Raw genomic sequence first — 21951 nt, forward strand, 5'->3', positions numbered from 1 at the left:
CTCAGGGCCGGAGCAGTAGTTTTCCTGGGAAACGGCGCCCCCGTGGGGGTGGTAGTGGAAGAGGTCGCGGCCGGTCTCGCTTCAAAGCCATGGCATCCTGCATTGATGCCTTCCTGGTAACGCACCTTTACATTCCACCCTCTATTAATCTTTTCTTGGCCTGCGTGTTATTCTCTACATTTTATGCAGTCCTGTATCTGTAATTCTGAAAAGTAAACACATTACATCACTGGGCTGCTAGCATGCGTGTTTTGTGTGTATGAGGTTAGTATAGCTCTAATTCTTTGTGCTTCACAGCTGAGTATGACTGCAGACACTGCAGTTGGCAAAGATGAAGAGGAGGAGGAAGACGACACGATGCAGAACACGGTGGTGCTCTTTTCCAGCACGGACAAGTTCGTCCTGCTGCAGGTGAGCGGGCCCAGATATCGCCGATGGTGGGTAGCTGAGGGCTCCTGTTCTCAGCCAGCCAGCCATCCTGACCCCGTGCTCCCCCACTCCTCCGCAGGACATGTGCGTCGTATGTGGCAGCTTTGGCCGTGGAGCGGAAGGACAGTTACTGGCCTGCGCCCAGTGTGCCCAGTGTTACCACCCCTACTGTGTGAACAGCAAGGTGAGAGCTGCACCCTCCTCTTATAGACCACCTGTAACGTCCTTTATCTGTTGGCAGTTCTGCAGACTGATCGTTTATATTTCCTCACTTTAACCGGGAATATCCGGGTTAATGGGGTGCGGGAGGGGGGTGTGCATTTCGATTCGCGTCACGGTGTTTAAGCCATGTTGCACTGCATGGCCAACTGCGCCTTTTATTGAATGTTTGTGCTTTAATTGCCAATATAGCAATTAAGTGAGATGGTGCCATTTCAAAGTATCCTGTACGTTTCAAGTTCACCCTTACTGCTGCAGCGAGAGTCCAGAGCCATAAAATATGATTACAAATGTTTTTTAAAAAGTGTGTTTCCATTAATTATTAAGTTTAACGTTTGCGTTTAGCGTTTATAGTACAACGGACTTGTTTTATTCGATTATTAATGTATTATCCACTCCATAGCGACGTTTTATTCTTCGCTTTATACGCACTTTACACCCTTACAGCTGCAACAAGAGTCCACATCAATGAAATGTGTTTACAAATGTTTTTTTAAAAGGTATGTTATTAATTACTATTAAACCATTTGCATCTAGCTTGATAGTACAACTGACGTTTCATTAGATAATTACTGTATATTTCACTCGTAGCTGAATGTGCTGTTAGTCAATAAAACACATCGCAATCGAGCTACATCTGCGTTAAAAATCTAATAAAACATGATGGTCATACTATTAAGCTAAATGCAAAGATATTTCAAGACTTTTTAGAAAACATTTGTAATTGTATTTTATTGCTGTGAACTCTTGCTGCAGCACTAAGGCTGAACTGAACTTTATAGAGAAACAGGAGGAAGGAATTCGGATGGGGGAAGAGATTTGGTGACAGCTCCACTGCTGATCTATGTTGTGCTGCCAAGCAAATTGCTCATGGAAGTCTTACTTGCACAAAAATGTTCTGATTGGTTCGGAGAGAACTAATCAGATTGTAGAGGAGGCAGGTCCAAGATATCTTGTTGGCTTTCCTTGTTCACCACTGTGGCCTTTGGTTCGTCTCAGATCACCAAGATGATGCTGTATAAGGGCTGGCGCTGCTTGGAGTGCATCGTGTGCGAGGTGTGCGGCAAGGCCTCGGACCCTGCCCGCCTGCTGCTGTGCGACGACTGCGACATCAGCTACCACACCTACTGCCTGGACCCCCCCCTGCAGACCGTGCCCAAGGGCGGCTGGAAGTGCAAGTGGTGCGTCTCACTGATGCGTTGGCCCTCCCGGAGACCTGCTCCGCACAAACGATTCGGGTCTTTCCCTGGCGTTTCCCTGACCTTTCGTGTCCCTGGGCAGGTGTGTGTGTTGCATGCAGTGCGGGGCCCGCTCTCCTGGCTTCCACTGCGAGTGGCAGAACAACTACACACACTGTGGGCCCTGTGCCAGCCTGGTCACATGCCCTGTGTGCCGTGAGAACTTCATGGAAGAGGAGCTGTTGCTGCAGTGCCAGCACTGCGATCGGTGGGTCCCGTAGGCCTGCCAGTGCCACACTGGCTGTGCTTTCTGCCCTCCTCACACTGCCCGGTCTTTCAGAGATGACCCTGAACCTAAGTTGTTCTTCCAAGCAAAGTTTGCTAGAATGATGTGAAAGCGTGCCTGGCAGGTATTGAGGCCTGTAATTTGCCTGTCAACCCCCCCTCCCCCGGCTCCGAGCAGCAGCCCTGCAGTAATGCGATTAGCATTGTGCTCCTGCAGTGTGGCCTGCCTGGTGACCAGTGTGGCTCTGCAGCATGGAAGCACCTGACAGAATTTGGTATCAGTCAGCAATGGTCACAGCAGAGCCAACTGGCATTGAGAGAAATCAGCTCGGTGGGGAGTGTATGTGAGCAGTTTCAGAAACTTGTAGCTGTTTGCAGGTTTGTCATGGATAGTGTCTGACACATTAAGCGTTGATCACTGGGCATGAGCTAGTGGGCTTTTGGGGAAAACGAGGTCACCAATCTCGTCTCCGATTTCCCACAGGTGGGTCCACGCGGTCTGTGAGGGCCTCTACACCGAAGACGAGGTGGAGCAGGCATCTGATGAAGGCTTTGCTTGCTCTGCTTGCTCTCCTTATGTGCCCAAGCCTATTGGTAAGCTGCCAGCTGCTTGCTGAATCAGCCCAGGATAATGGACATTTTTTCACAGCAGAATAATAGTTTGCTTTCTGCCATGGCAGACTTTGTAAAAATGTCATTGGGATAACTTTCATGCACAACTTTTCAGTGCGTATTAGCCTCGGGTTTTCCTTTTATTTCCTAGTGGTATGACAGCGACTCTTTACCAAAACCCGTGATTGGTTATTGAAAGCTGTGGTTTGCATTACCTGGCAGGATACTGTATCAGTGCTGTTCACTTCTGTCTGTTTACTGAGCTCTTCTGTCTGTCACCAGTAGTGGAAACGCCCATAGTCCCTGCAGTGAAAATAAAAGAACCAGGTACATGTTTTATCGCCTCCCCTTCCCTGTCTTTTGTCGTTATCTTGCCTGTTTTTTCTAATTTATTGTGTATTGACTCACGTGCTTCTTGGCTCCACCCACTTTTCTGAATTCTGTTTTCTTGTGCTTCAGAACCGCAGATCTACCGGCTGGAGGGCGTGTGGCTGACGGAGGCAGGCATGTCAGTGCTGCGCAGCATCTCCATGTCCCCGCTGCAGAAGAGGAGGCAGCGGCGTTCCCGCTCGGGCCCATTCGGGCTGGAGGCCGGCGAAGGGGAGCAGGAAGAGGCCAGAGGTATCTGTGGTTGTTTTTGGCTTTGGTGTAGTTGGAGTTATGTTGAATGAAGAATGAAGACTGTGTTTTTCTTGGTGAATTTAGCTGCTTTAGATTATGTGGTATTTTTTTTTCCTGAGAGCTCAGCATCCATCTGTACATGTATGTCCCTGTAGGTGGGGGGGAGGCCATGGAGTGTGAACCCAAACCAGAGGCCCCTGGGAGCCCTGAGCGGGAGGGGGGTCCTGACCGGGACCTGGGACCTGAAGACAGCATAGAGGCTGCTGGTGACGGAGATGGGATGAAGGGCGTGGCAGAGGAGGCTGATGATGGGAAGAAGAGGAAGAGGAAGCCCTACAGACCTGGTGAGAGGCCAGCAGGATGTGTTTGCTTTGAAGCCTGTGGAGCTCTCCCCGGGGAGTGCGTGCGGGAGTGCGTGCGGGAGTGCGTGCGGGAGTGCCTGTGGGAGTGCCTGTGGAGCTTTCCCCCGGGGAGTGCGTGCGGGAGTGTGTGTGGGAGTGCCTGCGGAGCTCTCCCTGGGGAGTGCCTGCGGGAGTGCCTGTGGGAGTGCCTGCGAGTTACTTGGCCTGTCTGCCTCAGGTATTGGTGGATTCATGGTGAGGCAGAGAAAGTGTAACTTCAGGGCAAAGAAGGGGCTGATCCAGCCGTCGGTGGACGTGATGGTGGCTGACGGGCAGCCCCCCGAGAGAACTGCAGAGGAAGGCAAGTATGGGCTCTGTAGCTAGCTACAGGGTCATTTCCATTACCCTGCTCTATAAGGTTTTCCATGGGAGTGGGCTTTGTAGAAGGGGTTGTGGTGTTAAAGTTTGTTGGATTTGTGTTTGAAGCGTCCCATCTAGACACCCCTGTGGAGGGTCCACCTGACCTGAAAGCAGCTGAGGTGGAAGGGGAGCAGGCCAAGAAGCGCAGAGGCAGGAAGAAGAGCAAGCTGGAAGACATGTTCCCAGTGTACCTCCAGGTCAGAGCGAGCGGTTCGATTCGCCCGTGTTTCATCACTGAACGTTGCCATGAATCTGAGCCCTTTTAGGCATTACTAAGCGCTCTCTTCGATCCGCAGGAGGCCTTCTTTGGGAAGACGCTCTTGGATCTCAGTAAGAAAGCTCTGCAGCTTCCTCCTGGGCAGAAACAGACTCCGTCTGCCATGCGTCTCCCCCGCCCTGCGGCATCTGCTACCGTAGACCCGGGCGCTCAGGTTGTGGCCCCTGACTCAGGTGCGTTTGTGGCAGGGAGTGATGTCAGCCTACACGTATGATCTGCATGCATGCATGTTATAAGCCATAAAACTTCATTCCTTCCTTACAGAAGAAACCAAAGAGGACGGAGACCCACTACTGAAACAGGAGAACGGCCCCAGTGTGGAGGCTCTGGCAGCGGGGGCAGGTGGGCTTGCACAGGAGGGCTTGCTGTAACATACAGGAAGATTGTACATTAGCGTTCTCCTGAAACCTTAAGTTGTCGTTGTGCTTCTTTCTGCTGATTCAGGAGCAGCTGGGCCGTCTCCCTTTCCCAAAGACCAGACTGCCAGTGACTCCCGAGCCCCCGGGCCAGTCAAGCCTGAAGGTCTGCCTTTGAGAACGCTGTCTTATTATGCCGAAAGGATGTCGCACGTTAGAATGTGACACCGCATGACAGACACGTTTAATTTTTTATTTTATTTTTTTCTGTTCCAGGTCTTCCTCAGGGTGTAGAGAGCCAAGACACTGAGCAGTTCTTCCGGAAGGTGCTTGGTGTGACTGATAGTGCCTCTGTAGGTGGGACCTTGCAGGGTGACGTTGCATCCATCATGGAGCCTGTGAAGGTGGAGCTCAGCCGCAGTGGGCTGCCACAGAGGACCCTCCCTCCAGGTATGTTGTGGGGGGCGGGGAGCAAATCATGCATTCCATTTGCCCTCGGAACTCAGACGAGTCGGATTCCGAGTTTTGAAGCCGGAAGTGACGACATGCGCGCTCCCGTTTCTCGGAGATCCGAGAAATATCTCAGAGCAGCACAGAGGATCCCGAGTTCAGAATCCAAGATGGCTGCACCCTTTCTCAACAGAAGGGAAAGTTGTAGTTTTATCCTGTTTAAGCACTACTTCTCATTTGTGGCTCATTAAATCAGTCACATACACTATACCGTCCAACTTATCTGTGGACGTGTTGCTACGGAGTTTTATACGTTAAGCACCGTGAGTGATGTGTTATCAAGTGATATTGCTAACAATGGCTACCAATTAACCGGGCTAAAATTGGATTTCATGATTAGTCGGATTATTTGTCGGATTTAAGGTAGTTCGGGCTAATTGTAAGTGAATGAAGATAAAGGCCATTTAAACTGAGGTACCTTAAATCCGACAAGTTGTCCGGCTAAGCAAAAAATCTTGCTTTTTCATATGGGTCCATGGTATTGCTACTTCCGTGGCATCCGACTCTGTTTTCCCGAGTTTTTAGCGGATGTGACGTAATATCGGAATCCGAAAATCGGATCCTGAGGCAAATGGAATGCACGAAAAGGCTGTCTAGGTTAAAGTTTTGGGAATGTGGGAAAAACAGGGAGTAGTTTGGGTTGTACTCTGGTGCCAAGTTAAAAGATTTCCAGTTGGCTTTGACAGGGCAATCTGAAGGCTCTATCCTGATGGCTAAATGAAGCTTCACGAACCATTTGTTGTATATTCTGACCTCATTAGGTGGTGCTCTTTAAAAAAAAAAAAAGGGTTCAAAGTTTGCCCCAAAAGAACGAAGACCACCCTCTAGTGGGGTCAAAAATTGCAGCAAATGAAACTTCATTTAGCCATCACTATCCCTACTCCATTCCTTCGCTGCACAGAGCAAATCGTCGTTGCCTATTACGATTCTAAGTGAATGAGCCTTAATGGGACTTTGCCATTTCAACTGTGGTACAGGTGCTTCTCTGCCAGGGTCACTGCCATCTGCGGGTGTAATGGAGACCTTCCCCCCTCTCTCCCAGTCCTCGTACTTTGATGTGCGGTAAGACGACCCTATGGAAATGCACTTCGATATTCACAAGACGAAGTTCATGAATTACCTTTTACCAAATAGACCTTTTAGTTTTTAAAGGAATACTCTGGAAAAGAGACAAAAGATACTAAGATATTTATTTTTTTGTTTCTATTGTGACTTAAGGAAGGATTTAGGAAGAATAAAGGAAGAATGCCCACCCACCTGTTCCACTGTGTACCTGAATCACTGCTACTGTCTGACCTTTGTTTACTTTGTGTAAATATGCTCGACTGTTACTCAGTCTCTGGGCAGTCATTTAAGTCTCTCTGATTTGTGTTTGCAGAGACCGGGGGGAATTGTTCAGCCCAGACCAGGGAGATGAGAGCCCCTGGGCAACCCCCTCCACACCAGCCACACCTCCGACCCCCACCGAACCGGAAGGTGATGGCCTCTCCTACAACCAGCGCAGCCTTCAACGCTGGGAGAAGGACGAGGAGCTGGGAGAGCTGTCCACCATTTCCCCCGTGATCTACGCTAACATCAACTTCCCCCACCTGAAGCAGGACTACCCAGGTGAGAACTTTGAAATGGGCTTTCTGCAGCACTACCTGTGTGCTCCCCGCACGAGAGATGGGGGGGGGGGTGCTGACTGGTTTGTCTTTGTGCTCCAACAGACTGGACGAACCGTTGCAAACAGATCATGAAGATCTGGAGGAAAGTGCCGGCTGCTGACAAGGTTCCCTTTTTGGTGAGTGTAATGCGCTGCTTGTCACAACCTCCCTGCTTTAAAATTACAGCGTTCATGTGAAATAATCATAATATCACAACAGTAGTGCTAGGGAACATCCAAGAGTCAATGCAGTGTCCATTTTAAATGTGACTTCTGTTTCATGCAGCAGTCGATGAAATGCGATCCTGGTTATTCTGCTGTCTACTGCCCCCCACCCCCACAATAAGGATGTTTATTCCACGCGAGTGACTTTGTTTTCCTTATTAGCAAAAGGCCAAAGACAACAGAGCTGCTCAGCGAATCAACAAGGCACAGAAGGTGAGGATAGTCTGTGTGGTTTCTTTTCACAAGTGTGTGGAGCGCACATGAAACAGGTCCGGCCTGTTCATGAACTGACGCTCTGCTCTTTCCTCTCCTGACGTCAGGCTGAGGTTCAGGTTGCCCGTCCCGTGAAGACTGAGGCTGGTCGCCCAAAAGATCGGCCCCACCTCCACCTCCAGATCCCTCCCCCATCGGGATTCCTCTCCACTCCCTCCCAGCCCAGCTCAGCTGAGAGGCCGTACCCCATCCCCTCAGACTCTAGGGCATCTGCAGCCCTCTACTCAGAAAGAGCGTTCAAAATGGAAGATCCGCATATAGACTCCTTGGCTAAGCTGCCCCCACCATCTCCTTGTTCTCACTCTCAGCCCCCCACACCATACTCCCAGCCAGCCTCAAACCCCTTGATGCCCCCATCTTCAGGTGGCCATCTTTCGATGGGCGCTCCTCAGGGCCGGCATCCCAGCTTGGGCTCCGTCGACATGCATCCTGGGACGCCCAGCAGAGTGGATCCTTTCTGTAGACACCAACCACAGCAGGGCCACCCGCTACAATCGCTACAGCAGGCCCCCCAGGAGGCGCTGGCTCCCCCAGAAAGCACTTTCTCTAAAGCCAGTGGCCCAGGGGACTCCCCTCTCCTATCGCCGACTCATTCCTCACATTTCGGAGACCCTCTCCGGCGCCAAGAATATGGCTCGGCCCCATCTCCTGCTGCGGCTTCCTCGTCTCCGGCTGGTGCGGGTCAACACCGGGCAGACTTCATGGGGGTGCCCTCCCCCCGCTCCTCTTCAGCAGTGCGCCAGGACCTCGGCTCTGGCTCTCCTGCAGGGATGCTGGAGGCAGGGGACGGACTGTTCAAGGCACCCTTGACCCCCCGGAGCCATCAAGGGGAAGCAGCCGGTGTCCCGGGCTTCATCCCACCCAGTGCCTCTCCCAATCAAGCTTTGGAGGGGTACCGTCAATCGCCTTCCACCCCTTTTTCAGACCCTTACGCCCAGCCTCCACTCACACCCCGACCCCCGTCAGGAGAGAACTGCCCTTCCTTGCCCCCACGGCCTCTTCCTGCCCTGCAGGACTCCTGCTCCAGAGTGCCGTCCAGCCCCCAGTCGCAGGGTAGCTCTCAGTCGCCCCTCTCCGGTGACGCGTTCTCTGTGCAGTCCCCTCGCTTCCAGTCGCCTTCCAGTCCCTACTCTCGCCCACCGTCGCGCCCCCAGTCTCGGGACCCCTTCGCTTCTCTGCACAAACCACCCCGGCCTTCCTCTGCCACTCCTGAGGGCAGCCCAGCTTTCCGGGGCTCTCCCCAGCTGTGTCAGCAGCTTCCCCTGCCTCCCCCCTCTCCTGCCCTGGTAGACCCCCTCTCAGGAAAGCCCACTGGATCCCCTTCTTTTAATCGTAGCCCTACTTTGGTCATGTTTCCTGGGACACAGTCCCAGGTCGGCATGCCTTTTGGGGAATGCCAGCCACCTCAGCCTCAGTCCCACCCCACGCCTGACGCATTCCCAGCCAGAATGTCCCTGCCCTCTGGGATGCCTGACAGTGGGTCCCCGCGGGTGCCGGACACTGCACATGTCCCGAACATGGCAGGTACCCAGGACCTGCCTGATATCTCTGTGAGCCAGGACCCTGCGCTCATCGGCCTTAGCCCATCAGAGCTGGAGAAGCACAGACAGGTAGGTCTGCCGCAAGTGGGAGAATCTCTTACTGAGTCCAAGGACGAAGTATAAGGAGCAATGCATAGAATGGTATCTTTCACCTGATAGTGGTAATGCTTTGTGTTTTGATAACTGTGGTGTTTGAGAACTTATTCTGCTGGGTAAAATTGTGCTTAATGGTTTTGTGAATCTTCCCCAGAGGTTTAGCAAGAACTTGACCCCCTCGTAAGGCTTTTCATTTTGCAGGTGTTTTAGCCAGCGACTCATGTTCTTTAACAAGCCTGTGTTTGTTATTATGTTTTTATTTTGTAGGTAACTCATTTCTTGGATTTTGATCTCTGCTATATAAAAGCCTATTAAATGCGCAGAAGACTGCCGGCAAACGGGATATTAACCTTCAACAAAGCATTACGAATTGGTTTCCATCTTTTGAAAAGACTGATTTAAAAAAAAAAAAATAAAAAATTCTGTGAAACCACATGTCAGGATTAGACAAAGCATGGTGTTTAATTAGTTTGCTTACTTGGGCCAGAAAATGGCTTCAGGACACTGACTGCATTTGGGCTGAATAAGTGTTAGTCTAACCATATTAGATATGCTGCCAGTTATACCCCTTGCTTTCGTTTTCCATTATCTCAGCTCCTCAAAAATCCCAGTTATACTTAATGGCTATTTGGTTTGGGACTTTCCTGTGTATAATGAAAATGGAACAAATTGTTACAGCACTTTTGAGATTTTGCAAATGCTAGAGAATTAGGGTGCCTATTTAAGCCTGATGTCTTAGTGAAGTAATGTACATAGTCAAAAATTTTGTGGAATAAGTTTTGACTATTTATACTGATATTAATTTTACATACACACCTATTACATATCACGTGCATGAACATACATTGTTTCCCTATGTTACCCCTTGCAGAGACAAAGGCTGAGAGAACTACTGAAACGGCAACAAATGCAAAGAAACTCACTCAGGCAGGAGAAAGAAGCTTCTGCCAATGGTGGCGCCTCCAGTTGGCCTGGGGGAGAAATGGCTCCTTATCAGCAGGATACCAGTCAGCGGGCACCACCTCCTTATCCCCAGGTATAGCGACCATCATGTTTCATGACCTTTGCATCCTGTGAAAAAACTGTGCATAGACTAATCTTTAATTTAAATTAGTTTTGTGGATTAAGAAAATAATTTTTCAGTTATGAGAACAGCACAAACTCTACCTGTAATGGCACCGAGACTTAAGTTTTGTTGGTTTTTTTAAATGACTGAAAATGAAGTTCGGAATTCCCAGATTGGTGGTTCGATTGCATGGTTGTCAAGGATTACGGTGCCTTTGTCCCTCCAGGACAGGCTTGGTGCTGCCCCAGGTGCCGTTCCGCTGACGAGAACTGTCCCTCCTACAATCGGCTCTGTGGATAACAAGTTAAACTGTCCACCACCTACTGGGACACCTGCAGTGGTGGATCCCACAACATTCAGGTACAAAGGCAACATTAGTAATTTTACTTAGATTAAACTGATATTGTAAACCAGTGTTTGAGAGAGACTTTGATCCATTTCTCTGTTTTTGAAGACCTCCAGGGCCAAGCAATCCACAGGGTCTGTATCCTCGCCTTCCTCTCCATCCTCAGTGGCAGAGGCAGGCCACTGCTCTCCGGAGGTTCCCCCCACCACCCAGTGTGGAAGCTGAGGGATCCAGACATCATCCTGGTGCTCCTGTAAACCATCCCCTCAACCTACCAGCAGGAATGCAGGCACTTGGCACCTCTCATGCCCCAGGACCAGGCCAGGGAGGGGAGAACCTTCCAAATTGTATACCAAGAGCACCGCTACAGTTCATAGAGCTGAGGCATAACTCTCAGAGGATGCCTGTGGGGTCACAGTTCTTACCACGAGGACCACAACCTCGGCCGCGTGTTTACATGCCGCAGCAAGACATGGGTGCCCCTTTCATGCAGCGTTCCCTGTCTCTGCCCACCCCATCTCACCAGCCTCAGACGTTGCCCCCTACCCTGTCTTCCCTAACAGAAGGTACCCAGGACCCCAGGCTAGGAATGCAGCAAGATAACCTGGCTTTTGTACCAGCCCAGAAAATCGCACCTCAAGCTTTGCTGCCACCTCAAAATTCCAACCCTGAGACCCAGCCTGGAACCCACCTACCAGTTCGACAGACAATTCCTTTAGGGCAACCAAAGGCTGCCCCTGTAGACATTCCAGCTAGGGCATGCACCCTTGACCTTGCAGAACCAGACTTGGAAGATCCCTTTGTTCCCAAAGAGCTGACAGGGGCAGGAGATGAAGAAGATGACCTTCCCCCATTAGATCTGGATCCTGATAAGGGGGATGATGATTTAGGCAACTTGGACAACTTGGAGACTGCAGACCCACACTTGGATGACCTGCTGAAGTGTGATGAGTTTGACATTCTGGCTTATACAGACCCAGAACTTGACCAGGGTGACCCTAAGGATGTATTTTCTGATCAGTTAACCCTAGTAGAAGCAGAGAGTGAGGTCCCAGGACCTTCTTCCACTGCTGCTCCAAACATCAAGGTTGAAGAGAAGGATTCTCATACCGCTTCCACGTCCTCTGGTTCAGCGGCTCCATCAAATTCTGGGCCATCCGCCCCCTCCTCTTGTCTATCTGTGCGTTCGGGCCCATCTGGGGAACCTGTAATTAAACTTGAAGATGCCGTTTTGGGTTCTGGGCTGACTTGCACTCAAACCCCAACATGCTCCCGTCCAGCCGAGGCAGAGGCACGACAACCAGGACCATCAGGGGTGGGAGAAGCAGCCTCTGTGCTTCTTCCTGAAACCACGACGACCACCAAGCCTCCCAACACTCAATCCACCAACTCTGCTTCTCTGAGCTCTGTTAGGATAGGAGGAATTCCATATTCTCTTCCTGACCATCTGTCTTTCCCATCAGCTCCCGCAAATACTGACCTGGATGAAGACCCTATTGGGCTGCCAGGTGGCAGTGGTCAGCACTCTCCTTCTGTTGATCTGAAAGTGGAAAGCTCTCTGGAGGAGAGTGAACTCCCCCTGTTGATCCAAGACCTGCTCGAGCATGAGAAGAAAGAGCTTCAAAAGCAACAGCAGCTCAGTTCTTTCCAGCAGGCAGGGATGAATACGCATATCCATAGCCTTCCTCCTCCGGATGCAAACCAGGGGCTCCTCTCTCAGCACCATTGCCCACCTCCACAAGGGCTCATGGGTCAGGCGGGGATGGTGCCCAGGCCACCACACATGCTGTCTCCTCAGCAGCAACAGCAGCAAAGGATGCTGGGAACTCAGATGACCGCACAGTCCCACATGGCTATGGCTCAGCAGCAGGCCATGGTCAGAGCTGGGCAATCCGGAGGAATCCTAAGAGCAACCAATCCACCACAGCCACAGCAGCCAGTGACGAAACAGCCACAAGTGCCGGACAACTTCTATGAAGACAAAGGTGATGGATGTGATATCGTTTTGCTCAAAATAAAACCTTTGTTTGATGTATCTTAACCTTGTGTACTAAAGAATCACTGTTTTGTACGGTGCTGTGTTATAGATATTGAGAAGTTTGCAGCTGATGATATTATGGACCCTATTGCCAAGGCAAAAATGGTGGCTCTGAAGGGCATAAAGAGAGTGATGGCTCAGGGCAACATTGGCGTGCCACCTGGCATCAACAGGTATTCAGATCTGAGGCGTGTTCTTGTATGTCCTCTATTGTGAAGGGGCACTTCTCTGCTGAAGGTTTTGCGTGTTGTTACTGGCTAAGCAGTCTCATTTCTTTGCTCATATTCTTATACTAGGCAGCAGGTTTCCCGGTTGGCTCAGAAGCTTGGCACGGGACCAAGTGCTACTGATACCCAAGGCAGGATGCACACAGGACTGGCAAATGTGAGCACTTTCAGTTCTCTACACAAATGCATGTCCAATAAAGACATCATTGTTTGCTAAAGAACGGGTGGTGATTTCAAGTGACGTGACTGGATAATCAGAACCTGGAAAATATTTCTAATATATTTGAAGGATTGCTGGTTCGAAACCCCGACCAGCAAGGCACCACTGAGGTGCCCTGAGCAAGGTACCGCCCCCAAGCACTTTTCCCTGGGTGCTGAATTAGCTGCCCCCTGCTATGTCACGATGTCACATATGGGTTAAATGCAGAGGTCACATTTCGTTGTGTGCTGTGGTGTGTCAACAATGATCCCTGATCACCTAATTCTAATTGTAATATTCTGTGATACATTTTAAAATATGGATAAATTTTCTTCCACAGGAAGGGGAGAGCAGTGACCCAATGCAGTGTAGACCCAACCCGCCTCAGTTTGTTCAGGGGATTATCAGTAAGCTTTCTTCAGTTTTGTTTACCTGTGAATTTCTTTTTCATTTTGTTTCTTTACATCTGAAGCAGCTGGAATCCCCTGGTGTTAGAGTACTTATACAGTGCTAAATTCGTTATATTGTAAAATACTCGGTCTTTCTTGTTCTGTGACAGTGACTCTGTGCTGTTCCATTTCCCGTCTTAAAATTGTCTTTGTCTGCCATGCATTTAGATGACACAGAGCAGCACCATTATGAAGAATGGCTGCTGCATACCCAACAGCTCCTGCAGATGCAGCTCAAATTCTTGGAGGAGCAGATTGGCGTGCACCGCAAGTCCCGTAAGGCGCTCTGTGCCAAGCAGCGCACGGCCAAGAAGGCTGGCCGGGAGTTTGCTGAGGCCGATGCTGAGAAGCTGAAACTGGTTACTGAGCAGCAGAGCAAAATACAGAAGCAGCTGGATCAGGTTCGCAAGCAACAGAAGGAGCATACCAATCTGATGGCGGAATATCGCAGCAAACAGCAGCAGCATCAGCAGCAGCATCAGCATCAACCGGGCCCTGCAGTACTGGCCCCAAGTCCAACGACACAAGGTCCCCGTATGCTTTCCAAGCTTCCTGCACAGATGATGATGGGCCAGCAGGGGGCTCCCATGATGGGCCAGCAGGGGGCTCCCATGATGGGCCAGCAGTCTATATGCATGCCAGTGAGAACTCCAGGTCAGGCTTTCCCTATGGGTTCCCCACCTGGGCCCTCTTCAGGTTTCTTCCCCCAAGGTTCTGGTGCTCACGTGCCAGATGCAAGGCAGCTGCAGCATCACAGAGTGCAGATGGTCCAGAAATTGCAACAGCAGCAAGGAATGATGGCACAACAGCCCATACTGCCTCAGCAGCCAGGAATGTTGAGTCAGCAGCAGGGGGGTTTAGTTGGACAACCACCGCAAGGCATGATGGGTAGTCATCTGGCCCAGCAGCAGCCAGCTATACAACCTGGGATGATGGGTAACCAGCAAGGTCAGCCAGGCCAAATGCAGGCCCCACAAGGCATGATTATGGACCAGGCCATGGGACACACACAGTCGAACATGTTGGGAGGGCAGCAGACAGTAATGGGAAGCCAGGCACCTTTGCAACACAAGCAGAGTCCACAGGTTCTGATTGGCCAGCAAGGAGCAGTGGATCCCCAGCAGCAGGTTTTCAGAGGGCCGCAAGCTCCTCTCACACCACAGCAGCAGATGGTCCTTTCCCAGCAGCAACCAACTGCTGTTAAGAATCAGTTACAGCAGCAACCAGTCCAACATCGCCAGTTGCCACAAGGCTTTTTAAATCAAAATAATCCACAGCCAGAGTTGGGAAGCCATCCTCAGCCTGCTCTGCCTCAAGTGGGCAGGTCCCCAGCAGATCCCCAACAGCTTGGGGGACCCACCCCTCAGTCTCACCACTCTAGGGATGGCTCACAGCTACAAGGCCCCGTTGATGCATTGCAGCATCCCCAGGAAGTCCAAACCTCGGGTTCCAAACAAGGTATGATACTCAGTCCAAGAACACCCTCACAGCAACAGGGTGCCCCCACTCCTATACCCATGCAGCATGCAGGACCTGCTGGGGAGCAGCATGGGACTGCAGTGTCGCAGCATCAGCAGACCCATGTCTTTATGGCTCAGCAGCAGCAAGCACAGCAGATAGCAATCGCCTCTCCATTGTCTGGAGCTGAGCAACAGCAGAGCTATTTAAGCAATGTGCAAGCAGCCATGTCTTCCCAAGTGCAGCAGCAGCTTCCACTGCAGAGGCAAAGCTCTGTTGAAGAGAAGTTGGTCACAGTGAAGCAGGAAGGACAGTCAATGTGTTACATGAGCCAGCAGCAGGAATCGTTAATTAGCCAACAACCTCGAGAAGTAATGGGGCAACAACATGAAGTGATGGGGCAGCTGCAAGGCATGAGTCAATCTGATCAGGCCCAGAAAAATGTTCTGTCCCATCCTAGCCAGCAACAAGTTCTTCTGGCCCAGCAGCAGAAACAAGCAATGAATCAGATGGGTATGATAAGGGGCCCGCGTGGACTAATGGGTCCGAGACCTGGAATGCCCCTCGCACAGCCTCGGCCAACTGTGAATCTTCAGGCTTTAATTGCGCAAAACCCCCAGCTACGTCACCTCCCCCCACAGCAAATCAAAGCCATGATTGCCCAGCGACAACTCCAGCACAACCAGATGCTGAGGATGTCTACAAACCAAGGGCAACCCATGGGTCCAGCCCACCTTCAGGGCCAGCAGGACCGAGCCCAACAACTCCCAACGCATCAACTTCCACATGGATCGCTGGGACAGCAAGGGACTCTGGGTTCACCCCGGCAACCGGTAATGATGGATCAGTTCCCAGGAATATCGCCTCAGCTGCAACGAGGCACCTTCGGCTCGCCACAGCAGCCTCCACTGCCCAATATGATGATCGAGTCACAGAAACAGCGTCAAATGAATCCATCCCCACAACATGGCCCCTCACACCAGCACGGTTTTGTTTCCCAACAACAATCAATATTGCAGCAGCAAGTGGCAAGGTGCCAAACACCTGTGCCACTCAGTTTGATGGGTCAGGGCCACGTAGGTCCTCAGATGGCCATGTCACCTCATCAGGCTCTAAAACAAAACTCACCTGGAGATCCTTCTGTGCAGCCACATTCCCAAGTCCACCCCATCGGTATACATCAGCCATCTCCAACACAGGCACTGCCATGCCGGCTGGCTTCCAAACCACTAGCCTCGAGTCCGTTTCAGGCCTGTCCTGCTACTGTTGGCTCTCCAGCAGGCGTAAAGCATTCTGCCTCCCCAGACCTGAGCCTGCTGTCTGCTGTCCAAAAACAAGAATCTAATTTGAGCACAGCTTCCAACAGCAAACCAGACATGGGTAGACCTCCAGTGCCAGCCCATGTTGCCTCTCCCAAAAAATATTCCCAGGCATCTGGCACGAGGCCTTTCAGTCAGGCAGCAGAGCCCAAAGACTCACCCTTGAGTGGGGCTAGTGGGTCTAATGATTCAGCAGGTCTGAAGCCTGACCCTCAGACCTCAGAGAAATTATCAAACAATGGGACATCGCTTATCCAAGTTAATGGCCCCGCTTGCCAGTCTGGAGAGAATCCACAGCACGCATCACCGCTGAACCAGCTGCCTCAGCAAGCCCACGCCCGAAGTGGAGAGTCTCTATGCCAGATGACTCTGGAGAACATCAAACAAGAGCCTCGAGAGATGCAGTGTGATACACGGGTAGGAGACGAAGCCAACACCAGAGGCATAAAGCGAGAGGCGAATGTGGAAACTCTGGCTTCTAGAGGTCTGACAGGCCTTAATGCAGTCAGTCCAGAGAACCCTGCGATGCCCTCAGGACCCCATGTCCCGCGGACTGAGACCGGGCAGCAGCTGCTGCAGAAGCTCCTTCGAACAAAAAACCCGCAGCTTGTGGCTCAGAGGCCCTCGGATGACACTGCCAATGAGATGAACGGGCACATTAACAGTAAACTAGCTATGCTGGAGCAGAAACTGCAAGGGACTCCCCGCAGCATGGAGGTGAGGGACTTTGGTCTTCACCAGTTTCTTTTTTTTTTTTTCTTTCCTTTTTTCCCCAAGGACTCTCATCAATCACATTTATGTTCCTCCTATATTCCAATAGGATCTGCAGTCCATCTCCAAGAAGGCTCCTGCACCGAAGGTAAAGCGAACTGCCAAGACTGGTGAGCGAGTACCAAACTCTCGAAAAAAGACTAAAAAGGAGGACGTGGGGAGAAATGCAGAAGCCCTAATGAAGCAGCTGAAGCAGGTAAACCAGCGTGTGCCTGTCACCGTGCTGCGTGCTTCTGTTCTCCGTCCTGAGTGGAGTGTCTATCAGCATCGTGATGTTTTGTTGTATCTGCAGGAGTCTCTGAAGTCCCTCCTGCCTCTGATGGAGCCCTCCATCACTGCCAGCCTGGGTCTGTTTGCGCCTTTTGGCAGCGGCCCAGCGAGTGGCAAGGCGCAGCTGAAGGGCTCCTTTGGAAATGCAGTCCTGGATAATATCCCAGACTATTACTCTCAGCTGCTTGCAAAGGTACGATATGATGCATTGTTCCTCATGCAGCATTTGTGTAAAGGGTTGATGAACAAGGATTTGTGTAAGTAAATTTAACAAGAGCATTTGTTTTGCCTGAAACATTTTTTGCTGCTTATCACCGCAGAACAACCTGAGTAACCCACCGACACCGCCGTCCTCACTGCCCCCCACTCCACCCCCCTCTGTGCAGCACAAAATGCTGAATGGGGTCACTGCTGTGGAAGAACTGTCAGTGTCCCAGAAGGATGCTGAAGGCCCTGAGGAGAACCTCCGTAAGAGCTGGGTGTTTCAGACCCAAAGTTAATGTAGAAACATGCCCAGGCTCAATGTGTTGGTGGACACTGATCTCTCATTTGCCTCCAGGCCCTGCGGCTGAGGAGGTGAAGGGGGTGGACCTGCTGGCCGCCCTACCCACACCCCCGCACAACCAGAACGAGGACATCAGGTTCGTGAGAAACTCGCACCCTGCTCTGCCATGTCCTCGGTGGCTCGGGACGCCATTCAGCAACGCGCTGTCATTCAATTTCTCATCTGTGTATTTAAGAAGGATGGAGAGTGATGAGGACAGCGACGCTTCAGAAAGCATCGTGCCCCCCTCCTCCCCCGAGAGCGTCCTGGGGGATGAAGCCCAACGCTTTCCCCTTCTGAGGGAGCCCAAACTGGAGGAGGATGAGAGGGGCATCTCCCCCATCATCCCGCTCATCCCCCAGACCTCAATCCCAGGTGGGGACAGCAGCTGTAGACGTGCTGTTTCTCCCATCACTCCTTATTGGCAACATCCATCTGTCAGAAATGAATTTTTTATTTTTTTTTTACCATCCCTTTTCCTTACGGTCTTAGTTTTTCCTGAGAATAAACCTCTGCAAGGACTCGGTGTATCCCTGGACCAGGGAGGGAAGGTCATATCCGGAACTGCTCCCTGGGGCAAAGCCAAAGGCAGCGAGGTGTCCGTCACCTTCACCCTGTCTGCTGCTGCAGCAAAGGTGACTGCGTCCCACTGTCTTACTGCTCTCCTTTGCCGGTCTCCTTCCCTGTGGACTGTGCTGTCTGACCACCTCTCCTCCACGTAGAATCTGAACACAGTGATGGTGGCTGTGGCCCAGCTCCTACAAATGCGGATGCCTGTATCCGTGGCCTTTCCACAGAGTCCAGGTCGGGAAGGGAGTGGAGAGCAAGACTGCACCCCCGACGCAACAGCCACTGGTAGCCTTACCGCTTTTATTTATTTATTTTTTTATACTAAAGCATTAATAGTAAATCTAAATACCATGTAAATGAGGAGCAGAAGAAGGATTTGATTTTTTTCAAATAGATTCTTTTTGTGAAACCTTTTCTAGCTGAGACTCCATGCCAAAATGCAGAAAGTGCCGACTGGCTGAAGCAGTTTGACGTCTCTCTGCCTGGCTGTACTCTGAAGAAGCCAGTGGACATCCTGTCTCTTATTAAACAGGTTTTTGTCCTTGGTTTGATTGCATGGCTGTGATTTCCATCCTGGTGTGGATTAGGTTCTTATTGAGTTATTTGGGTATCTAAAGATCTGTTTTTTTTTTTCCTAGGAGAATGAAGAACAAGGAGACAAGCCAGTTCAGCACTGTTACGCGACTAATGTGTCAGATTTAGACGTACGCCACTTACCCATCTTCCCTGTAGAGGCTTCTCCACCACCGTCTCCCTCCCCTCCTCCGCCGCCACCCCCTCCACCTGGACTGCAGGACCCTGTCCGCTCTGCCTTTCCACTCGCCTCCAGCCCTTTGACCGTCAGCATCAAGAGTGAGCCAGAGCAGGACCCCATCATGCAGCCCCTGCTCTCTTTTCCAGCCGAGGTTGTGACCCCGCAGGTGGGCACCTCTCCCATACACGACTCTTCCTCAAAGACTTGCAAGCAGCGCAGCCGTCCGCCACCGGAGGAGTGCGAGGAGGCACGGCCCAAGGAGAAGAAGTGGAAGGGGCTGCGCTGGAAGCGGCTGCAGCTGGTCATCACCATCCGCAAGGGCGGCTCGCGCAGGGAGAGCAGCAGGGAGGTGTCCGAGCTCATGGAGCGCCTGCGCATCACACTGCGGCCTGACAAACTGCCCCGCGACAGACGTAAATGCTGCTTCTGCCACGAGGAGGGTGACGGCTCCACCGACGGGCCGGCGCGCCTCCTCAACATTGACGTGGACTTGTGGGTGCACCTCAACTGTGCACTGTGGTCCACGGAGGTGTATGAGACTCAGGGCGGGGCGCTCATGAATGTGGAGGTGGCACTGCGCCGGGGGCTGCGCACACGCTGCACCTGCTGCCAGAAGACGGGCGCCACCAACAGCTGCAACCGGCTGCGCTGCCCCAATGTGTACCACTTTGCCTGCGCCATTCGCGCACGATGCATGTTCTTCAAGGACAAGACCATGCTGTGCACGCAGCACAAGCTCAAGGGCCCCAGTGAAGAAGAGCTCAGCAACTTCGCCGTCTTCCGCCGCGTCTACATCGAGCGGGACGACGTCAAGCAGATCGCCTGCATCCTGCAGCGCGGCGACCGTGTCCACATGTTCCGAGTTGGTGGCCTCATCTTCCATTCTGTGGGTCACCTGCTGCCTTCTCAGATGGTCGCATTTCACTCGCCCACCGCCATCTTCCCCGTGGGCTACGAGGCCACGCGTATCTACTGGAGCACCCGCGTGCCCAACCGGCGCTGCCGCTACCGCTGCCGCATCGGTGAGGCCGACGGCTGGCCGCTCTTCGAGGTGCGGGTGCTGGAGCAGGGGCAGGAGGATCTGCACTTCCGGGACACCACTCCTGATGGTACGGCCCACTTGCATCTCTACTGCCTGCCTCTTAACTGGACCCTCCATATTTAAATGTGACTAATCTGGTTCTGTCCGCCCAGGGATCTGGAGCCGTGTGGTGGAGCAGGTGGCTAAGCTGCGCCAAGAATCTTCCATGCTGAAACTCTTCACCGAGCACGTGAAGGGTGAGGAGATGTATGGCCTGACGCTGCATGCCGTGCTGCGCATCACAGAGTCTGTGAGTACACCCGCCTTCCGGATCCTTTAACGCGGCGCCCCTGCTGCGGAGAGCCCTGCTGATGCTAGTTCTTCATTCGCGTCCCCCTCAGCTTCCCGGGGTGGAGAGCTGCCAGAATTACGTCTTCCGATATGGCCGGCACCCTCTGATGGAGCTTCCCCTCATGATCAACCCCACGGGCTGCGCCCGTTCCGAGCCGAAGAGCTTAACCCACTGCAAGAGGTGAGGGAGCTGAAAGCCACGCCGTGTTTGTGTGCATGGGGTTCCCAGGGGGTTCTAAGCTAAATCTTTTTTTTTCCTGTTGGATTTGGTGTCAGTTTGTACATATTTTGTTCATGAATTCTACTTTATACGTTTCCCCTGCATTACCAGGATTTTTTTTGCATTTTAAACCACTCTGTTTTGTAAGTCCCTGCCCCATTCATTTATATCTCTTTTCATTAATGCACAGCCTTTATCTGCTACAGAAACTTTCAGCATGCCCGGTGTTTCCACTTCTGGCTTTTTTTCCAGGCCTCACACCTTAAACAGCACCAGTATGTCCAAGGCTTACCAGAGCACCTTCACCGGCGAAATCAACACGCCCTACAGCAAGCAGTTTGTCCACTCCAAATCCTCGCAGTATCGCCGGCTGAAGACGGAGTGGAAGAACAATGTGTACCTGGCCCGCTCGCGCATTCAGGGGCTGGGGCTGTATGCCGCCAAAGACCTGGAGAAGCACACCATGGTCATCGAGTACATCGGCACCATCATCCGCAACGAGGTGGCCAACCGGAGAGAGAAGATCTACGAGGAGCAGGTGGGTGGTAGCAGTGAAAGAAGCCACTACTAGGGGGATTGCTGTACACATGGCTGGCATCCCTGTTGATTCCAGTTGGTGGTGGTTGTCAGTTTGTGGTAGGGCCTCCCAGTATGGGACCCATACTTCTCCTGTCACTTGTGTGTAGTCATGCAAATCATGAGTTTTCGGTGTTGGAACCCTGTAGGCAGTAAAAAGTGTTTTTGTAATGCAAGATCTGCTACACGGCCCTACAAAGGCAAAACTCGGCAACTGCATATTATCAAAACTAAGTTCTGACTCTATGCTCGGTTTTATCTCATGACAAAATATCTTGGTTCAACTATGCTCAGTTTTGAGGAAAGTATTTACAAAATCATTTGTGTTGTCCTGTTTTGTAGTATAACTATCATTCCGTAATATTAAGCTGAGGCAATGACTGTACTTTCAGAATCGTGGGATCTACATGTTTCGGATCAACAATGAACATGTCATTGATGCCACACTGACTGGCGGTCCGGCCCGGTGGGTCACCTGACTTGGTTTTTATTTATTTTTTTACCACGGTATGTTTTCTTTTTTTCCCTTTCTTTATGTCTAAAATCTGCTTCTCTGTTCAGTTACGTCAACCACTCTTGCGCCCCCAACTGTGTGGCTGAGGTTGTGACCTTTGACAAGGAAGACAAGATCATCATCATCTCCAGCCGCAGGATCCCCAAGGGAGAAGAGGTGAGAGATCCAAAGCACTGTCGCCTCTTTCTGAAGTGATGGCATCCAGCAGGTTAGTTGCAGATGAGGTCCAT

General features: G+C 51.6%; 1 protein-coding gene across 6 annotated transcripts in view; it reads left to right on the forward strand.

The window, feature by feature from the left end:
* The window catches only part of kmt2d (lysine (K)-specific methyltransferase 2D), a 34418-nt gene that overhangs the window by 9526 nt on the left and 2941 nt on the right, over positions 1-21951 (forward strand). For 3 of the 6 annotated variants that reach the window (XM_023844478.2, XM_023844483.2, XM_023844479.2), the window contains exons 13-53: positions 6-116; positions 298-411; positions 509-613; positions 1648-1829; positions 1930-2094; positions 2596-2705; positions 3006-3050; positions 3183-3344; positions 3500-3688; positions 3924-4046; positions 4172-4302; positions 4402-4555; positions 4647-4724; positions 4827-4904; positions 5015-5188; positions 6226-6310; positions 6627-6856; positions 6958-7031; positions 7281-7331; positions 7439-9001; positions 9900-10064; positions 10321-10454; positions 10549-12425; positions 12528-12651; positions 12775-12862; positions 13245-13311; positions 13522-16847; positions 16951-17097; positions 17194-17364; positions 17492-17639; positions 17731-17812; positions 17912-18090; positions 18208-18350; positions 18438-18570; positions 18705-18817; positions 18924-20148; positions 20234-20370; positions 20462-20592; positions 20884-21169; positions 21600-21673; positions 21769-21877. In XM_023844478.2, the coding sequence (XP_023700246.2) occupies positions 6-116; positions 298-411; positions 509-613; positions 1648-1829; positions 1930-2094; positions 2596-2705; positions 3006-3050; positions 3183-3344; positions 3500-3688; positions 3924-4046; positions 4172-4302; positions 4402-4555; positions 4647-4724; positions 4827-4904; positions 5015-5188; positions 6226-6310; positions 6627-6856; positions 6958-7031; positions 7281-7331; positions 7439-9001; positions 9900-10064; positions 10321-10454; positions 10549-12425; positions 12528-12651; positions 12775-12862; positions 13245-13311; positions 13522-16847; positions 16951-17097; positions 17194-17364; positions 17492-17639; positions 17731-17812; positions 17912-18090; positions 18208-18350; positions 18438-18570; positions 18705-18817; positions 18924-20148; positions 20234-20370; positions 20462-20592; positions 20884-21169; positions 21600-21673; positions 21769-21877 (12783 nt within the window). The remainder of the gene's footprint in view (positions 1-5; positions 117-297; positions 412-508; positions 614-1647; positions 1830-1929; positions 2095-2595; positions 2706-3005; positions 3051-3182; positions 3345-3499; positions 3689-3923; positions 4047-4171; positions 4303-4401; positions 4556-4646; positions 4725-4826; positions 4905-5014; positions 5189-6225; positions 6311-6626; positions 6857-6957; positions 7032-7280; positions 7332-7438; positions 9002-9899; positions 10065-10320; positions 10455-10548; positions 12426-12527; positions 12652-12774; positions 12863-13244; positions 13312-13521; positions 16848-16950; positions 17098-17193; positions 17365-17491; positions 17640-17730; positions 17813-17911; positions 18091-18207; positions 18351-18437; positions 18571-18704; positions 18818-18923; positions 20149-20233; positions 20371-20461; positions 20593-20883; positions 21170-21599; positions 21674-21768; positions 21878-21951) is intronic. The other 3 variants (XM_023844480.2, XM_023844482.2, XM_023844484.2) reach the window with 3 other exon arrangements.

This window comes from Paramormyrops kingsleyae, chromosome 6 (assembly GCF_048594095.1).
Source record: "Paramormyrops kingsleyae isolate MSU_618 chromosome 6, PKINGS_0.4, whole genome shotgun sequence".
Taxonomy (NCBI): domain Eukaryota; kingdom Metazoa; phylum Chordata; class Actinopteri; order Osteoglossiformes; family Mormyridae; genus Paramormyrops; species Paramormyrops kingsleyae.